General features: G+C 40.8%; 1 protein-coding gene across 3 annotated transcripts; it reads right to left on the reverse strand.

Moving 5' to 3' along the window:
- Positions 1 to 93: 93 nt before the first annotated feature.
- parvb (parvin, beta) lies at positions 94 to 19,355 on the reverse strand. 3 transcript variants are annotated; one of them, XM_085778540.1, is made up of 13 exons: positions 19,039 to 19,355; positions 11,160 to 11,249; positions 10,627 to 10,697; positions 10,443 to 10,545; positions 7,006 to 7,146; positions 5,753 to 5,868; positions 4,863 to 4,921; positions 4,324 to 4,343; positions 3,831 to 3,892; positions 3,647 to 3,715; positions 3,418 to 3,519; positions 3,251 to 3,323; positions 94 to 1,471 (listed from the first exon to the last, which is right to left on the reverse strand). In XM_085778540.1, the coding sequence occupies exons 1-13, from the start codon at positions 19,139 to 19,141 to the stop codon at positions 1,395 to 1,397; spliced, it is 1,086 nt and encodes a 361-aa protein (XP_085634666.1). In that variant the 5' UTR covers positions 19,142 to 19,355; the 3' UTR covers positions 94 to 1,394. The 3 variants fall into 3 exon arrangements, with proteins under 3 accessions (XP_085634666.1, XP_085634669.1, XP_085634667.1); XM_085778543.1 differs by lacking the exon at positions 19,039 to 19,355 and adding an exon at positions 16,394 to 16,517; XM_085778541.1 differs by lacking the exon at positions 19,039 to 19,355 and adding an exon at positions 13,633 to 13,795.
- Between the last annotated feature and the right edge of the window lie 224 nt (positions 19,356 to 19,579).

Raw genomic sequence — 19,579 nt, forward strand, 5'->3', positions numbered from 1 at the left:
CAGGAATTGCCTGTTCCAAAGCCAATCTCACTCAAAAGCCAAAGCAAATCTAACCCATCAGACAAGACAGAGATAAAATGAAATCTCTTTCCATTTGATTCCAGGCATTTATTTCTTGATAGGCAAGATAAAAAAAAAAAAACGCACAGAGGTGAGCCAGCCACTGCGAACACAGTCTAGATTGACTCATCCACTCTCTCAATAATTCAGCCCGGCTTTAAAATGCATGCACTGTACATCTCAGCGGGTCTCCAGGTGGTTCTGTGGGTCCAGGCCCCCTCGGGGGACTCGTCTGAAAGGCCAGTCAATATGAGGATACTCTGACTGTTGCTTTCCTGGGATGGCAAGAGCACACTGCACTTAAGGCAGAAGGCAACAGCATCGGCTTTTAAATATGGCTTGAAATATGGTGTGCACAGTTGAGAGTAAACAAGAGTCTATCGCAGTTCCCTCAGCTGTTCAGAAAAGTGATTATAGCATATAAAGCTAGAGTATGAAAACCCAAAGCATTTTCAGGCACTACTTTGACATACAGGTCGTATATAATACACACATCTTTTTAAAGGAATAGTTAGACATTTTGAGGAATGCAATTCCCATGAATAAACCAATGTAATACTGCATTTGAAAAGTTTAAATAACAAGATATAGGTCTTGCTAACATGACAACGGCTGGGACTTCTCATTTAACTCTATGTCCTGCATGGATAAATCAAGCAGCAGTTTAAGCTGTTAACTCTTGCTAATGCTAATTAGCTTCAATTGATCTAGTTAAATTAATTAAAATTGTGTTCTATGGCTTTTTTTCCTTTAATTAATTAAAAATATGTATTTATTCATTTGGTAAAATACTCAGTCAGCTGTAAAGTTACGTGTAGGCAGATTTTGTTACCTGTTACGCTGATCGACTGGTGGCTGTATCAGCTAAACTCCTGACAGGAAAGGGAACAAACATACTTCCCAAGACGTCTAACTATTCTTTTCATATTTAAAGCATTTTAAATATTATAAAGTATGTAACAGCATTTTCAACGTTCTTCAATAATGTGAAGGAGTAAAAACAACTGAGTTTGAATGCTTTGTGGTATTACCATTCAACACGTTCTTCCTGTGTATTCAAATGCAGGAATAAAGGCTGAGGGGTTTCCCTGGTTGCAACATTCAAGGAAGGAATAAATAAATACTGACATTTGGGGAAGATTAAACACTGACATTCAGTGCCTTTTTCGGGCTACTTCGCCCCCCCTCCCCCCCCCCCCCCCACCGGGTCTTTTTAAGTCCCACGTAATGACTTTCAGTCCCAGTTGGTCTCCTCCAATCTCCAGAGTGAAATGCATATCAGCAGAGGCACAGGACAGAACTCAGAGCAGTTTCAGCGGATGAACTGGAGAAGTTCACTCTGTGTTTTTGTAGTTGGTGAACAGGTTGTAGAGAACTCGCAGGGTGGACTTGAGGTTCAGGTTGACGACATCTGTGAAACAGAATTGAGACAAAGCAGAGGTCATTAGTTTGGCAAACGCGAACGTCCGTCAGAGAGAAATGCCTTGGATCCTTGCAAGACTGAGGCACAAAGTAAATGGTGTGCGCTACCACATCATGTTTTCAATGCAAAATAGCCTCTTTTGTGATTACTGTTGGACTTCTTTCCATGAAAATATTATTTGTAATTTCAAGTGAAATGGAGCTCAAAATAGCTCACAAGAATTTGTTAATGATTATCATATGATGTGCTATTTCTTACCAGGAGAGATTGAAAGGCCTAAAAAAAAAAAAAAACCACTTTCTGGTCTCTCTTAGTGCCATGGTGTTCTTCATAAATGCTTGTTTGCTTACTGTAATTTCTCATCACATCTCGGTCTATTTTAAGTGATTCCAGCCAGACACCATTTGTTACAGCAGAGCCACTAGCATGCCATAAGCTCCTTCTCGTCTACATTTCCCTGTTAGCTGGGGTGACAGTGTTGATATCATTAACTCAAAGATCTCTGCTTGCATTTATAATGAACCTGCACAGACCTTATGCTAATCACAACGTATATACGCTGTAGCATAAGTACAGCTATACAGCCATGAAGATAATAGCTTGATTTGAATTACTGCAAAAATTGCGGGCGGTAATCGTGAGTAGTGATTGCGGTGTAGTATAGCGCAGTTTCCATTTTAGGCTTAGTCAGAAGTTTTCAGTGGAGGGAAGAAGCACTGGCATTAATATAGCATGGAGTGAGATAATATTTACACATTCTGAGATCTACTGCAGCTTCTATTAGCTCAAGACTTAAAGACGAATTCAACTGTGCTCTGTGAACTGCTTGATCCTCATCTCAATAGACTACATATAGTGTTTGTATATAATGACAGTAAAGGCAAAAGCGACATAATGCATACTTCAGTAAAAATGTTATATATTTAAAAAGGTGACATAGAACATGCAATATTAAAAATGGAGCAATACGTCGAAAGAAAATGAATTCATTGTGATCATCTTACAGGATAAACACGTGGATGTATATAGTATAATATATAATGTGATTTAGCTCTGATTATTGAATAATAGTATATATATATTATGATACAGAAAAGTTCAATAGAAATGCTTCAGTCAGGTGTCCTGAGGGTTGAGCGTGACTCTAAACTCAGGTGTGCAGTGATTATTCACAATCACAACATTTCTGTTTAAATCACACAACATTAATTATAAATCTGAAATGTCACTGCATTATTCTGTGGATTTTAACGAGCTGGCAAATTAATCAAGAGCCCTTCAGTGAAGTGGGGAGCTGATTATCATCATACGTCAGCTGACTGTATTAGATCTCACTCTGAGAGCTACAGTATTTCTACAACACACTTGTTACTCTATGAGGCCCATGCAGAGCACAAGGGGTTATTGGCTGTTAAGGTTTAAATCGCTGTGAAAGACAATAATGTAACATATCTGGTTACACACACATATTGTGATTTAGGTGGAAGTTGTTCTCAACAAAGCCGATAATACAGCGGAGCTGAAGACTGAATGACCTCAGCACCATCCATCCTGCATTAGAGTTTAAAGGTGAAGCAAGGTTTCCACCTACTGGACAACCTTTAACATGACTGCTACTGTAGCACATCAACCAGTCAATGCCTTTTTTACAGCACCTTGTCAGCATGAGAGACTCATAATCTCAGTCACCCTCCATAAAATCCCCTAACGTTTTACATCTTTTATCCTTCCTTGTAATAATATAATATATCTCTGTCTATTAAATACCTTCTGGTCTGGCCTTGGGTTTCTTCAGGCCTCCGTCCTGCATCAGTTCAAAGGCAAACGCCACATTGTGCACCTGAGGGGAAACAGAGGAAAGACTTTATATAAATATAAACCACCAAATTGGCAACAATCGTCCAATCGGTTTCACTGTGGGAGGGTGAAATCACCTTCTGTTCAAAGCTCTCAGGGGTGAGGAAGAAGTTGTACAGAGGGACAAAGTAGTCCTCCAGCAACCCCATCAGTAATATCAGGTACACGCCATCAGCAAACTGGACACACACACACACACACACACACACAAAAAGATAAACAGAAGTGCATTTGATAAAGAATCTGAATCTGAGATGATTTTATGTCGATACATAGTTACATCAACTCATCAATTAAATCTCGTACCTGAGATTCCAGCTCAGTAACTTCCAGATTCAGCTTGTTCAGGTGTTTGTTCACAAATGTGATGAGCGACTGGCAGAAAGACAAACAGAATATTATTAAATCCAATTTTCAAGAATAATTACAAAAACACTCATTTCAAGTGATTACGCCATCGGTCCAACAAAGATAAGGATTTTCTTTTTACCGTTTTTACCACGTTGAGCTTGTCAGGCGCATGATCCATCAAAGTGTCAAATGCGTCCCGCTCTGTTGTGAGGAAACAAGCAGTTAAAGGTTATCCATACTTAGTGGAACAGTTTGACATTTTTCGGGATGCCAAAAGTGTCAACAAAATAAAAGGAGATCGATAACACTCTCATATCTGTCCTGCAAATACAAGTCTAGCACACAAAAAAAACACACTTACAGCTCAATATGTTATGACATTTTAGTTTCATTTATAAAAGTAGTAGTTTAAATCGCTGGTTTCAGTCTGTATTGAATTTGTGTAATTGTTGTAAAAAGGAGTGGTATCAATTTAACTCTCAAAGAGAATATAAATAAGATATTTTCCAAAATGCTGGGTTATTCCTTTAAGCAGATGGACAAAGAAACAATGAAACTAACAGGACATTGCCATGAGACTGTAACATGAAACAGATTGTGTGCGTGCGTGTGTGTGTGTGGCTCAGACTCACCAAATCTTCCCATCATCATTCTGAAAAACAGAAAGATTAGAGAATATTAAAATAAAAATAAAAGTAGCCAGTCAGCGTGCAGTATTCTCCAGCCTGCTGACACTTCATACTGCCATTACTATTATTGATACTTTAAAGGGATAGTAGCATTTTTTCAAAGTGGGGTTGTATGATCTACAAATAGCCCCTAAGTACTTTAATTGCAGTAGAAGACTCTCTGAACTCCTCCCGTTAGCAACGCCAGCCCATAGCCCTGCCCAGAGATTTACAACATACATTGTTGTGAATGGACCCAAAGAAACGGCCTATTTTCGTGGCCTAAAAGAGGTTTTACCTGAAAAAAAACCACACAGTTCCATTGTTCGCTATAATATTATATATAATATTGCTAACGGGAGGAGTGCAGAGAGTCTTCTACTGCAATTAAAGTACTTAGGGGCTATTTGTAGATCATACAACCCCACTTTAAAAAAATGCTACTATCCCTTTAATATTAACAACATTGGATCACACATAATGGGAAGTGTATGAGCTCTTACTCCGTGGTGCTGGTCAGCTCTTTGGTGACCAGAGCAGTCTGCAGGATGCCCTCCCGTTTCTGCCAAAATAAAAACCAGTGATGTGTGACATGACAGAATAACTACAGCAAGCTCATGCACACACAAGACAAAACAGACAATATACAGGTTGTATCTATAGACAATATTTGATATACTGTAGTATTTATTACTATGATAGTAAGTTATCATTTGTTTTCTAGGTTTAAGAGATGTTATAAAGGGATAGTTCAACATTTTGGCACTTTAATTGTCAGTGCAAGCTATTTTTAGAACGGCAGAGCAGAGCCGCAAGCTGCTCAGAGCTACGCTACGGAGCCTAATGGGGTTTCTTGGTTTCCTTCATCAAACTCATCAAATACACAATCCAATGACATAATAACAGAACATTACAACACAGAGTTGTTTTCAAGGTAAATTCATGCAAAACCGCCGATGTGCGTTTCCGTCGGGGCAGTTTTTCGGCAAGCAGTCTCCGCATTTGCATCGAAAACAACTCCGCCTCATTACGTTATCATCTCATAGCGTGGTGAATGTGTGAATGAACTACTGCTTTAAAGTGCGATTTAAGCAATATGTAAGTTAAAATGATTGTATTTGTGAATTCTGTTTAATTCTGCCCATCATTTTATGTTTGTGTCTTAAGTTGTTTGTCTGTAAGAAATCCTTCAGGCTGCCTATCTTGCCTGCAAATGACCAGGACCCTCTTCAAAATGGAAACGTTCAATCTCAATGAGGCCTTTCCTGGTTAAATGAAGGTTAAATTAAATTGGATTCAATTAATCAATTAATGAAAACATCCCTGTGCCCTACAACGCTACACATAATGATGATGGACGCCGCCCCTGCGTGAGCTTGATGGGACACTTTACCTTGACCACCACCACCTGTACGGACACGTGCTCGGGCAGTCTGATGGGAGCCTGGAAGTGCATCGCCAGGGCCACCAGCAGATAGACGATAGCCACCAGGTTCTTTGAATGGATCGCTGAAACACCAATCACAAGAGCCAACCGTCACTCCCTCCACACAGAAAGCTGACATAATGAAGAGATGTGAGCTACTGACGCATGAAGATGGTTTTAAGACACAAAAAAATGAAGAAAAATGCTGCAAATGAGAAATTAACAAAGCATGAATCAACACAACTCTGATATTAACTCCTGAGGGGGTTCTTCATGTTTGTAGTTCTGCTGAGGATTAAACAATCTCCAATTTGTAAAGCAAATTAAGAGATTCTATGGTTTGTTAAAGGGTCATTCCACCAATTTCACACATTCACTTCAGTATAGAGCAAATCAAAAGAGCTGTGAAAAGGGGAAATGTAGAATCTAATATTTGAAGTAAAAGTCAAGATATTTCAATCTCTGTTATTTCACTTATTCAGCTTGTCTCTTGTCATTTCTCCAATGTCGTGGACTTGCTGCATTAAAGGGTTAGTTCGGGTCTTTTGATATTAATCTATATGGCATCCCCATCACCAGTTACGTGCTGTGACAGTGACTTTCCCCGGACTGCGTCCCGTGAGCGGAGTTCCGGTCTGGTTTCGGTGCTGACGAATGTAGTCCGGCTAGTTGGCTGGGGTCACGAAAATAAAGCGTTTTTCTTCTCAAAACAATATGCGTTCAAAAGAGTGATACATTTGCATCACAAAACCGTTGTCCACGAAAAAGTCTGACCTCGCAACCGCTTGGCGCTATTTTCTCTCCCTCCGTATCACTGCGCGCTGCCGCCTGTAGACGGCTGTGCGCGTTTCCATCAGCTGTTTCACTGAGTTTACTGCTCGGATAGTTCACATAAACATATCTGATTATGACACAAGCGATTGCGAGGTCAGACTTTTTCGGTTTTGTGATGCAAATATATCACTCTTTTGAACGCATATTGTTTTGAGAAGAAAAACGCTTTATTTTCGTGACCCCAGCCAACTAGCCGGACTACATTCGTCAGCACCGAAACCAGGCCGGAACTCCGCTCACGGGACGCAGTCCGGGGAAAGTCACTGTCACAGCACCTAACTGGTGATGGGGATGCTATATAGATTCATATCAAAAGACCCGAACTAACCCTTTAAATCAGTACGGAACACCTTCAAGCTGTAAATCACCATCAATGTAATACTCACAGTCCACGCTCCACTCGATGGTCCAGCCATGAGGCCTGAGCGTTTCATTCACAGCCTCCAACACCGTCTGCAGCTTCTGCTTCTGGCCGATCTCAGACTGGGTCACCTCGGCCACGTTCAGCTTCCTGCCCGACAACTTCTCTGTCAACAACACCAGAGACAACAAAAACTATGTTTACATGGACAGCAGTAACATCAACCTTATTCCGAATAAGATATTCTGATTAAGTTGCTTTGAGAATATTCCTTTCATGTTCCCATTTTACATGTTATAGAGCATAGATGGATTAACGACACATGGCTGTCATGCTGTGTGGCTTTCCCTCCAGAACATTCCACCCTCAACATACAGTTTTGGGTGTTTCATTTTTATTGTGACCAAGGCTTCAGCTGCAGTTAGGACTACTTCTTAGTTATGCAATACATTCACATGGACTTCTCTTCTATTAAATATAAAAACAATAGTTTTTATGTTCTTTTCCAAGAAACATGACCATATACCCACCCATTCTAATGTGTGTTTTTGGATGGTGAAGAACTGAGTGTGGTGAAAGAGTTTAAGTAGCTAGTAGTAGTAGTAGTCCTGGACTCTATGCTGTCCTTTAAGAGCCACATAAAAATGTTAAAGAAAAAAATAATTTCCACCCAACTTCAGGCAAATCAGATGCTCCCTGTCCCAAAGAGCTGCCAAATCTCAGTTATTGCATCACTAGCTTCCAGGAAAACCTCTTTTAGTCAAAATGTTTTATCATTGTGTGTATTTAATGTTTGACATCAACCTGCCTAGGAACTACAGACAGAAAATAGCCTATGACTATCTGGCATATTTACATGTAAATTTATGTGCTCCATCCCTATTTTAAAGAAACTAAATATGACGGCGCCGTCTCCAACAACATTGTGCTGCTGCGACAAACTCAGAGGTAGTGGATGAAATAATTAAGTAAGGAGTGGTGGGAGAGACTTGATTTAATGTAATATGCTACTGTATCTCTTTGATATCTGTTGTCTGCTGTAAAACAGTTGACCCCTGCCGTGTGTGTACCTGTCCTGTCTCAAAATGCAGCAAAACTCCCACAGAGCATTAATATTGAGATGAAAGTGTGTACATGTGTTTGACAATGCGACTAAAACAGGAATAGTCCACATGTCTTCATTTGATTGCGTGTTAAATTTGACTATGACCTTCACTGGATTTTGTTGACTATGTAAACGTACTCATTGTCAAACACACACCATCAGGAACAATGCCCTGCAGCAGTTCTATATCCTATTCTTCTATACAAGCCAGCTGTGTCTGTTCTTTGAAGAGATCTAAAAAAAAAAAAAAAAAAAAAAACTTCACTTCTATAAAAGACCAAAGTTACAAAAGTACTTCAAAGCAAAAGTGCAAAACAGAAATGTTTCTTTTCCTGTCTGCATCACCGTGGGTTGTGTTCTTTGAAAAACAAGGACGTGATTATCTCCAAAATGCTTCAATGTTTTGGCTGCAGACAAGAAAGATGACTTGTATAAGAAGACTTCTCTGCTCTAAGGAGAGGTAAGGAAAATGATTTAGGAGGCTTATCTCAAGTGCGTGGGTTCAGATATTATTTTTTCTTAAAAAAAAAAAAAAAAGGGAACCAGCAGCACAGATAAAAAAAGAAACACAGAACAGGCACTGATGCAATAAAAGGAGATTACATAAGGTGCAAAAGTGATAAAGGAGTGTGAAAACTAAAAAGGGGTTTGAACACAAAGCAAGAAATCACACGTCCCTGTATAAAACGCTTCCTGCTGTGCGTTTTAATTGTCGTCCTTGACACTTCTGAAAAACATGAAAAGTCGGTCCTGTTTCGTGTCAGCTGCCTTTTGTAAAATTAGTGTGCGAGTACGCTTAACGGAAGATGAGACTTTTTCTATCGGGCTGGAAAAATGAGCTGGTGTTCACACTGGGGAAATATGTGGGAGCACAGAAGAAGGAACCAGCTGGAGTGTGGAGATAAAAAAAAACAGAGAGAGGAGCTGGAGAGGGAGTTAGAGCACGAGAAATGCTTCCCTTTGATTGTCCAACAAAGACGAAAATCAGTCATAATGGAGGATGAAGAGAAGAAACAATTTAAGAAATTAAATATGGTATCGACACAGGAAATAAATCTCAGAGTTCTACAGATGCATGTGTGACACTTAACCATAAAAATATAAATCTAATCAATAACTGCAATTGTTAAAATGTGAGTGTAAGATTTTTATTCTCTTTATAATATTTTGTCAGAAGCTGTACTGTAGATGCTTTTATCTAATTTTTGAGTTGTTAGAGCAAGGTCTTTCTCTTGGTCGCTGTTAACACGTGGCGTTAAGGTGACGTTTCCAGGCTGCTGTGACAAATAACAGACACAAGAGGGAAGTCCCTATCAACCCAGAGAAGCTTCACCAGACACTGCAGCTAATCCACATTTATCACAGTGGACACTGGAGCGGAAGAATACTGCTGCGAATGACAACATCTTTACATGTTAGTCACATTTATGGGCCTGCAGGTTTATAGTGTTGCAGTTTTCCATTACAGTGTGTCTTAGAATAAAAGGAAGGTTTGGATTTACTTGTGTTTGCCAGTAGTTATAACTGAATGAAGGAAAGAAAGAACAGTGAATTGGTAAGACAGCCCGACCGGTTTAAATATGTGGTTAAAAGTTTTAGTGACTTGGGGTGTAACTGTCTAAGATGTTCTCAAATACGGGTCATGTCAAACTGATGGGACATGTGAATTATAGATCAAGATTTCAAAGAAGTAGAGAAAAAAATACATGAAATAGAATCAAATTTCATCCTCAGCCTCAACCAGATGACACACACTAACATACACTGAATGGACAGACACTGAATCTCATGAGCACAGACAGAACAGACAGAGCAGGCCTGTGAGCTCTGGTCAGGCTGCAGCTGATGCTCCTCCTCCAGTTGTTCAGGAAGGGAAGTACGATGAATAATACAATAAGTTCCTGATTTTGGTTTTCCTTTGTATTTCTTCAGACCACTATCAAAGTATGTTTTAATTCTGATTGAAGACAATTCTGCACACTGAGGTCAATTTTAACAAGAAACTACAACTAATACACCACATGAAGTCGTGTCTAAAGCACAGCTGGAAAACATCGGTAACATTTTCCAGAGAAAGTAATGACTCAGCAGTTTATTTAAAATGCTAAATTCCTGCCATGGACCTTTGTCATGCACCAGATTCACAGGATGAAACAAGAACGTCTTTGCACTCAAATCCCAGGCTGCGATTGACTGATTGATCGAGCATGAATGATTGATGGTGCCATCGTCTCATCGATAATCTGTTGTGTTTGGCCCCTGACTGAGCGTTCGCATTCCCAACTCACTCGCTTGGCAGCTGGCCGACACAAAGACTCTGTGAGAGCTGAGGCAGCAGGAGAAAAACGCTTTCTCACCAAATAACTTCTGGAGAACTTGTCCGTCGTAGCAGTCCTCCTCCAGGTCTTTGACGATGATCCTCTCCTCCTCCAGCTCACTGTTGATCCAGTCGATCAGGACCTGCACACACATGAGAACACAGTGAAGCCTGGTTCACCTTACTTCTTGTTTCCTGTGCACAGAAACAGAATCCCATCCTACCTTCAGCAGATCTTTAAATTTCAGATTTTCCCGTGACGTTGGGTCCAACATGATCCTCTCGGCATTTTCCTCTGATGAAGACAAGGTGAGAGAGAATGAAAACAGTGAGTGGACGTTTGAGTGGAGGTTTACAGTGATTTCCTGTTTGAATCCAGAGACATTTATCCCAATATCTGGATTCAGATATTTTATTTTCGTCTCTAATAAATACAATAAATACAAATCTACTGTCACATAAACAAACACACAGTCTTCCTATCAGCAGCACATCAACAGTGATTCATGTGGTGACTGAGGACACTGAGTGAGGACCCCACCCACTTTCATTTCCTGCTCCTTTAACTGTCACCATCTCCATTAGTCAACATGTGTTATATTCATACGGGCCTGTGTGACCTTCAGTAACCTCTGAGAGTCAGCTGTCAAAAGAAGCTGTGATCGTCCCATGATATAATATCCGAGATGTGTTACAGCTTCCAATGAAGTGTCCTTCACATGTGCAGGTGTGTATTTCATGTGTGGTGTGTATGTACCCAGCAGTGTGTCCTCTGGATGGATGTCTGTCCCAGTGGGCAGCATGGGAGCATTGATGGCCTTCTTTCCCTCCTCATGGAGATCACTCACTACACAAACAAAGACAAAACACAAAAAACATCAGTTTCAATGTACAACAGCAACAGGTCCCATAAAAAACATCCTGCTCACGAAAGGGAGAATATGAAATATTGGGTTTTATCTGAACTCAGAGGCAGTGGGAAGACTGTGGACAGACAGAAAACATCAGTGTGACTGGTGACAGCGTTAGTGCTCAAACTGAAACAAACAACCCAGTGGGGAAAGTGTTCTGTCAGTGTGGTTTTACACACTTATTCTCACACTTTGTAAGTGTCAGATCACAGCAAAGATAACTCATCTCATGACTTTTTTTTTCTTTCTCTGACCAACAGTGCAGGTAAACTAAGTGGAATTTTCTCAAGTACTGCACTTTCAATACTGCAGTACGTCAGAGGGAAATTCTGTAGGTTTTACTGTGTGATGATACAGTTACAAGCTGTCATGTCAAAATTAAGATTTTTAACATTGCCCAACCAAAAAAAAGTCACCACTTGGATTTAACTAAGCTAATAGTAAGAGCCTCCCATTGGATAATTATTGCATGGGTGATTATGTTTCAGCTGGCAACAACTTATTTAACCCTAACTGATGCAGTCTCATTTCTTAAACAACCATGTCAGAAGACACATCCTGTGGTCATGGAGAAGATGTTAATCTGTTTCAGAAGGGTCAAATTGTTGGCATCAAGCAAATAAAACATCCATTGAGATTGCTGAGACTAAAATTGGGTTAAGAACTGTCCAACGCATTATTAAAAACTGGAAGGAGAGTGGGGAACCATCATCTTCAAGGAAGAAATGTGGTCCAGTGTGACCACAGAGTCCAGACCTGAACCCCATACCCAATGAGAATCTTTGAAAAATTAATGCAACTCTGGACGCAAATAAATGTTGTGACATTGCAGAAGATTATTGAGACGAAGCCACAGTGAATGCATGCCGTAATCAAAGCTAAAGGCGACCCAATGAAATATTAGAGTGTGTGACTTTTTTTGTAAGAATCACCAAACTTTATAAAATAGTTCAAACTAACCCCATCTCCACCTTCTCCTACCAAAAACTTGTATTCAATCAAAACGACAATATTGTTAGTTTCAACAACTTTAATTAAAATAAACTTGTTTAAACTTCCTTATCTCATGAACTGACCCAGGTCAGATCATTTAAATCCACATCACAGTTGATTTAATCTTCTTGTTCCTCACCGTTTCCAGCTAATAGGAAACTCTCTGCTCTGGTGGACACAGCTTATCAAACTGTTGACTCTGAGCCCACATGTCTGTCACTTCCTCACTTCCCTTCCCTTCCCAGTGCAGATTGCATCATGGGAACAGCAGTCTCCATACATATTTTATATAATCAAGTCATTGAAGCACTTCCCTTGACACTGAGAGTAAATATTTGCCTCTTTTTTTTTCTTTTTTACAGTGCATCGATTTAATATACTCCTGAGAAATGGTAAAGATGCACAATAAGTAACAAACACACACTCTGAGAAGCTTTCTCCTCTGATCCTCCAGGGACTTGAAGGCTTTCTTCCTCTAATGGACAAACTCCTTTTATCATCCTCTGCTTCAATTTGTTAGAGCCACAGCTGGCTGGACCACAATCTGTTATTTCATTGACCCTGTTATTTATAAAGCCTGTGAGGGAAAACCAAGGTGAGAGTGTGAAGGGGTGGGGGGGGCGTAAAAGTGGCTGCAGTAGAGCTCTTGTTTTCAAATTAAAAGCATGTAAATTCATTTTTTAACTGATGATATAATGAGCGGGAGTCTAGACTAGTGTGTTTATGTTATGGTCAGACCAGAATCGCTACATCAAAGCATTTACTCAGAGGATAGAGAATTACCCTGGGAAGAGGAGGAGGAGGAGGAGGAGGAGGAGGAGGAGGAGGAGGAGGAGGGGTCCCCACAGATTTACTATCTGATCCAGGCGTCTCAGAAGAGCTGAGAGCTCGAGCCCTGGATCTGACAACAGATCAGCAGTTTGCTTTGTAATTACAATTCTGCATTTCATCATAATTGTTCTGCTTCCTCCCTCTGTGTCCATCACACTGCATTACTGCTGCTGTAGCCTACACCGGGCTGGACACAGCTTTGGCTTGAGTAAAATCTCTGTGTTCAAATGTAAAAAGCATACAATAATAACTCATTTACTACCGCAGATTAATGCAGAATGATATAAAATAATAATAAAATACTTTCACTTGACAGAAATGGAACATCAGTCAGAACCTACAATATAAACTCTAAACTTCACACATCCATCTCGTTGACTTCCCACAGCAGGCGACACTTTTTCTCCCACAGTTCACTAAGGTAACAACCAGGTCCCGCTTCCTCATTTCTATGTCCAACTTCCTCTAATCCAAATGGTAAAAAACAAAAATTACCTTGCTTCTTTCTCTTGGTCCCACACAGCAGCCCCGCCATGTCTGTGATATAAACCTCCGGATTCACCCACCCCCCCAAAGTGGCAGCGAGTGAAGGTAGAAACTGAGGTGTGCGTATACGCTCGGTGTGTGTTTATGTGTGTGAATGGCAGGCGGTGGGTCTAGAAAAAAGTGGCAGGGGCGTCATCACGTGTTTATTTCTGTCCCAACCCTCCACCCCACCTCTAAGGTCCAGTTACCGGAGACGCCGAGAGGTTGGAGTCGTACGTGTGTGTGTGTGTGTGTGTGTGTGTGTGACAGGAAGGAGATATCACACTGACTGGACATACAGTAAGGCACCAAAGTAACCTCACTGTAACACACCATCAACCTCTGGGCTGTGGACACAGGACAGACTCCACTGACCTGTGACAGGTACAGAATTAACTACATATCCACTAATGTACCGTATAGTGTGTGTTATGAGCGCAGCATGTTGTTAGGGAGCATTTTCTCACACAAACAATGTCCTGTTGTATGGATTTGTTGTCTTAACAATCAGAGCTGACTCCTCAGATTAGCAGCAATCCAGTAATTTCACAGCGATATGAGAGAATCAACTTGTTTCAGTGAGTAACTCATGTGAATGGAGCCTTTAATATGTTTTGCTGCAGCAGATAATCAATCATCCAGTGACTGTTAGTCCTCTTAACTGAATTACTCTAATTCAATACAAAACCAAAGCCTGCAGTCAAGATCATTTATCTTATGCCAGCTTCGGTGCACAACTTCATGCAAAAAAAAAAGCATGACAGCGTTGTGTGTCTGTGATGAGCTGACACATGTAGCAACATATGGGACCATTTCTTCTGCTTCAGAGGGAAAAACGTCCAGCGCCATAAACAGCAGCGTGCAGCGGGATGAAATCGACCCCGGGCTCGTTTGGTTCCAGAGCTGCAGAGTGGAGGGGGAGGCGGTTTACTGTGGCACCGGGAGTGGGGGGGTTGGAAGGGGGATATAAATAATGCGGCAGTATGGAGAAGACAGACTGGACCTTAAATAGAGCTCTGGTTATTTACACCAACACAGGCTCCAGTCAGACTGTTCCACAGGCAGAAATGGTCCAAACTGTTTCATCTATTACAACTGATATTTATCTATTTATTCATTTTATTCCTATTACTCCATGTTGTGATCCCATCAGCCTGTCAATCCAGAGCAGCTCCTTTTGAGAACATGTTCTGAAAAGATTAGTGATGAGACGTCATGTGAGCTGTGTGTGTGTGTCTGTGTAAATGGATAGAGGAGGTCCGATGTTGTTCAGACTAAAGGCAGAAGTCAATACTAATACTGATGTTGAGTTTAGAAAAATGCCAATAGTAATTTTGAACATAAGCAACCGAATCAATGTCTATTTTAAAATTGAGGAACTGTGACTTGGGTTATTAGTGCAATTTAAGTCTGCGCTTTACAGTGGAACCATCATTCAGAAGAAACTCTGAGGCTATCATGATCATGAAATTTGATGATTAATTGTCTTTTTCTGACCATTTTATGCCACAATTATAGTATGAGCCGAAACATAGTTTAAAGGGATAGTTCAACATTCTGGCAAATTCACCTATTGCCATAATCCCAATAGTTTTAGGAATAGTTTCATTACCTTTAATTGTCGGTGCAAGCTGTTTTTAGATCGGCGGGGCAGAGACCTGGACTGCACGGTATTTCCACGTTTCCCTCATCAAACTCATCAAATACACAATCCAACAACTCCAAAACGCTCTTGTGGACAAGTTGTGACCTGAACATTCACCACACTAAAACGGCAGGGAAATAGTGATGGAAATATGACATGTCTGTTAGTTTCATCCAGCTGTTTTTATACAGGTGAGTGGAAACGATTTTAACAATAATGAAAAATAATTACGATGAGGCAATTATGTAATAATTGTGACAGGTTTATCTGTGACTGTTTCAAACCTTAGAGGACAAACACATGTATATTCACTCTGTGCTGCAAATCCTTATTACATTATTAATAAAAATATTAAAACATTAGGCTACTGCAGTTTGGTATCTCGCCTGTGTATTGTAAGGATACACAGTCACTAAGGTGTGATCTTTAATTATGTTAATTGCAAAAATGCATTGAATATTTTAGCACTACAGTATTTTTTTATGAGCATTGGTCACTGTGTCTGCTTGACATCGCCATTTGAAAAAATAAAAATGATTTAAGTGAGATCATGAACCAAAGGAGAACTTTACCCAATTAGATAAAACAGATGTTGACAAAAGGTAATAAATACCAATGTATCACAATATTTTACAACATTTTACTGTAATACTCAGGTTATCGTTGAATGTTAAGTGTAGTGTGATAATACTGTGCCGCCTGGTGGCCCCCACCTTTATCACTGTATCAGCTGGGTCAGTTTATTGGCAAGGCTCTAAAGAAAAGCAAAACTGACATTACATAATTAGTGAATAACTGCCATAACTGTCAAATTCTTATCACTCACATTGTTACTATGTGTATTTGCGTAACGATTCTTAAAACACCCAGACTGCAAAGTAAAGAGCAAAGGAAGCAAACTGAATAAAACTATGTATTGTACCTTCCTAGTGTTGCTCTAACTCGTACTTCCATGTGTGCACGATGCAGCCATCAACACATAACATCCCCACTTCAACTTCCATTCTTTTTGACAACAAGGTAGAAGTACTGTAGCAACAACAAAAAGAGTGAGTAACAACTACAACAGAATAACAGATGACTTACTATCATCAGCATCCATCCTAGACCCTGTGCTGTAGTTATATTTTGTATATTCAGAGCAGAGACAATCTTCTCACTGAGGTGATATGGCGAGGATGTGTCTAACTCTCCTCCCCTCAGTCCTTAAAAAGCATTCACTTGTTTTCTTGTCTTTGCTAAACTGTCATTATTAGTTCACTGCCTGTTGCTGACAATGGGACTCATGCCTTGTCAGAGAAAGGCACACTTCCTTTCACTTTATCAGGATATACACAGAGGCAGGAACATAGGCCTGCAACTACAGTACAGGAATCTGTTTTTATCTCATATGCTGATGCTCCAGGAGGAAGAAGAGGAGGAGGAGGAGGAGGATTGAAGTGTTTAACACAGTAGTAAAATGTGCACGTGTGGTTGCTAAGGAGTGTCCAGACGATTTAGAAAAACCATAAGTCCTTTTCTGTTAATGATTATTCAGCAAAAGTGAAGCAACTTTTCCAGTGGCAACTCGTCTCTGCAGGGTGTTTCCTTGAAGAATAGAAAGCACCACACCCAAAAGTACCGTAACAGAAACCACAGCAGCAGCAGCAACAGCAGCGTGTGAGGCCACAAGCGTGCGCTCCATGAGCCACACTGCCTTCGCACCTTTCTTCTGTTCTACTGTTTTCTAATTCTTTAACACTGTCTCTATGTAAACGGAGGCTTTGGTCCACTCTGACCACACAGGGGCACTGTGGAGTCCCCTCTGTCCACACCGCAGCGCCCATGGAAACATCCTCAAAATAGCTTGATGCTGAAAATCCAAACACACATGTTCAACATAGAAAAGCAGAACATCCTCACAATGCAAAAAAAAAGTCATACTTGAGCTCGACAACATGACAGAAACAACACACTTTCTGCAGCTGACTACAAACACTCAAGTAGATTAGGAAGACAATCACTCTATTTCTCTCCCTGTGCCAGAACTCCTCCCCTCACTCATCTAATTAACTCATTACCTGAGCTGTTTCTGCTCAATATCATCAACATTAGAAAAATTACCTTATAGGGGAATCAAATATCACAGTATAAAGGGCAAATACGTAATTATGAGACATAAACAAGTGGCAAATCCACAATTAAAAAGCTGGACCAGGAATTTATGATGTTTTTTCTATATGGACTCATATAAATGATTTCATTTCTCATACAATCTGTATCATCATATCGGTCTACGATGACGTCATGTGCATCATTTTACACACATTTTCCAAAGAATCAGCCAGACACAATGTCAGAGGGAAATACTCCTCTACACTCCTCTAGACTAAACTGTGGAAGGCTATTTGTTAAACTTAAATTCTTATATACAAGACATAGAAAAAGGTTTAGCAGAACCTTGACAACTCTAAAGAAGAGGGAAGAATACTGTTGAAACATGTCAAGGTGCTGCTAAACCTTTTTCTGTCTGGTATGAACTTACGTTTAACTATTAGAATAATGAACCCTTGGACTGTGGAAGGCTATACCTGATCAACTTATGATATTATTTTATATAGTGAATAATTTTTGTGCCTTATTTTACACACAACCCCCAAATCATTATTCTCGTTTGTGTTTGTTCAACTGTTTAAAAAAAAAGGTTTATAGTTAAAATGCCATGTACATTGGAGACCTTTGACTTTTTGAGCCTAAAAGTATGGAATTTAATGATGCTCCTAAACAATTAAACCTCCTGCTGGTGGCCTTCCTTTAATGGAGATTACAAACACATGGCAGACAACACACACACACACACACACACAAAACACACAGACACAGAAGTGTTAAACCTTGCAGCTGTCCAGTGACTGGCATGTGGGAAGGGCAGAAAATAGTTCAGTCAACAACTAGGGAAAACTGGGGGAAAATGTTTGAGTGCGTGTCTGTGTGTGTGACTGTGTGTGTCGGTGTCCTAAACACAGCAGCACTGTATTCCTCTAACATAGTTATCTTCATAACCTTGCATTCCTGTCACCGGTCACCGTCTGTGTGATCTATTTCTGTTTGCAGGCTCATGTGAAAGGCCTGTGGAGCTGCTGCTCTGAGGCTTCGTCAGTGTGACCCATCACCACCTCCACACACACACACACACACACACACACACACACAGACACGCACTCGTTGTATAGGGGAGAAAGGTGATGATAACTCCAGGGGCCCAGTGGGGCCCACAAAAAACCCAGTAGTCTAATCTTTATGACTGAATTATTCTGCATAAGACCCTGACTAATACTCATTAGAATGCTGCATTAGCATCAAAACAAAGTTAATAAAACATGATAATACATACATAGTCTAAGAAAAAAAAGTGGAAAATGAGGGGTCAGGGGCCCACTTTAGTATTCTTTCAGGGGGGCCAGAATGCCTAGCAACGGCCCTGGTGAGCCTGTGTGAGTGTGTGTGTACGCCTGTTGGACATGAACATGTAGACTACTAACACATTAATGCAAACTGGAGTAAAGATGAAGCCACTCAGTCCTACTGACTGTGAGTAAATCAGATGAACCCACTAGGGCTCAGCGGTGATGTCCCACAGGAGGACACAGTAACAGCATCATGTGATTGCAGCACCATGGACAGAAACACCGAGGCCTTTCACAGTGTTACAGACAGTATGAACAGAAGCAAACAGTTTGTTTGTGTCTCACCTTCTTTAGACTTCTTCTTCCGAGCCAGAGTTCCTCCCAGTTTCCCCAGGAAAGACTCGTCCTTCTTCATTTTCGCGGACTGCGTCGTCGCGGTCCCCGACATCTTCCAGGAGGACGGCTCTGTCAACGTGTTTGAGTGTCTCTGTCTCTGCGTGTATTGTTAATAATGTCACACTCACTCCTCCCTGTGATGCATTCAGGCTCCGGGGTGTGAGCCAATCCCTGTGAACAGCTACAAACCCAGAGAGAGGAGGCTGACGAGAGAGGCTGCTCCGACTCCGAGCATCAACACAGGACAGAGACTGAACATGTGAGTGAGGGAGCTTCATCTGCTCCGCTGCTGACTGACGCTGTGCACCACAGCGCCCCCCGCCGCCAGGAAGAGGAACTGCACCCACAGGACTCTCCGTGAGGTCGGTCCAGACTGTGAAGCTATACTTACAGTATTACTCACACTCACACAGACCACGGGTATTTCCACGAAGTCATTCTCCTTCTCCACTTTATTAAAGAGAACATTTCTTGTTTTTATCCAGTTCAT

This window comes from Trachurus japonicus, chromosome 6, assembly GCF_045865225.1.
Source record: "Trachurus japonicus isolate A0001 chromosome 6, Traja_1.0".
Classification (NCBI taxonomy): Eukaryota; Metazoa; Chordata; class Actinopteri; order Carangiformes; family Carangidae; genus Trachurus; species Trachurus japonicus.

What these genes read in the sequence shown, in the direction of transcription:
- parvb (XM_085778540.1), bottom strand. Translation starts at nt 19,141, where the DNA reads ATGTCGGGGACCGCGACGACGCAGTCCGCGAAAATGAAGAAGGACGAG. An exon ending in AGCTCAACGTGGTAAAAACG is followed by an intron (nt 3,716 to 3,830) that starts GTAAAAAGAAAA and finishes TCTTTCTGCCAG; the next exon opens with TCGCTCATCACATTTGTGAA. An exon ending in ACCCAAGGCCAGACCAGAAG is followed by an intron (nt 1,472 to 3,250) that starts GTATTTAATAGA and finishes TCTGTTTCACAG; the next exon opens with ATGTCGTCAACCTGAACCTC.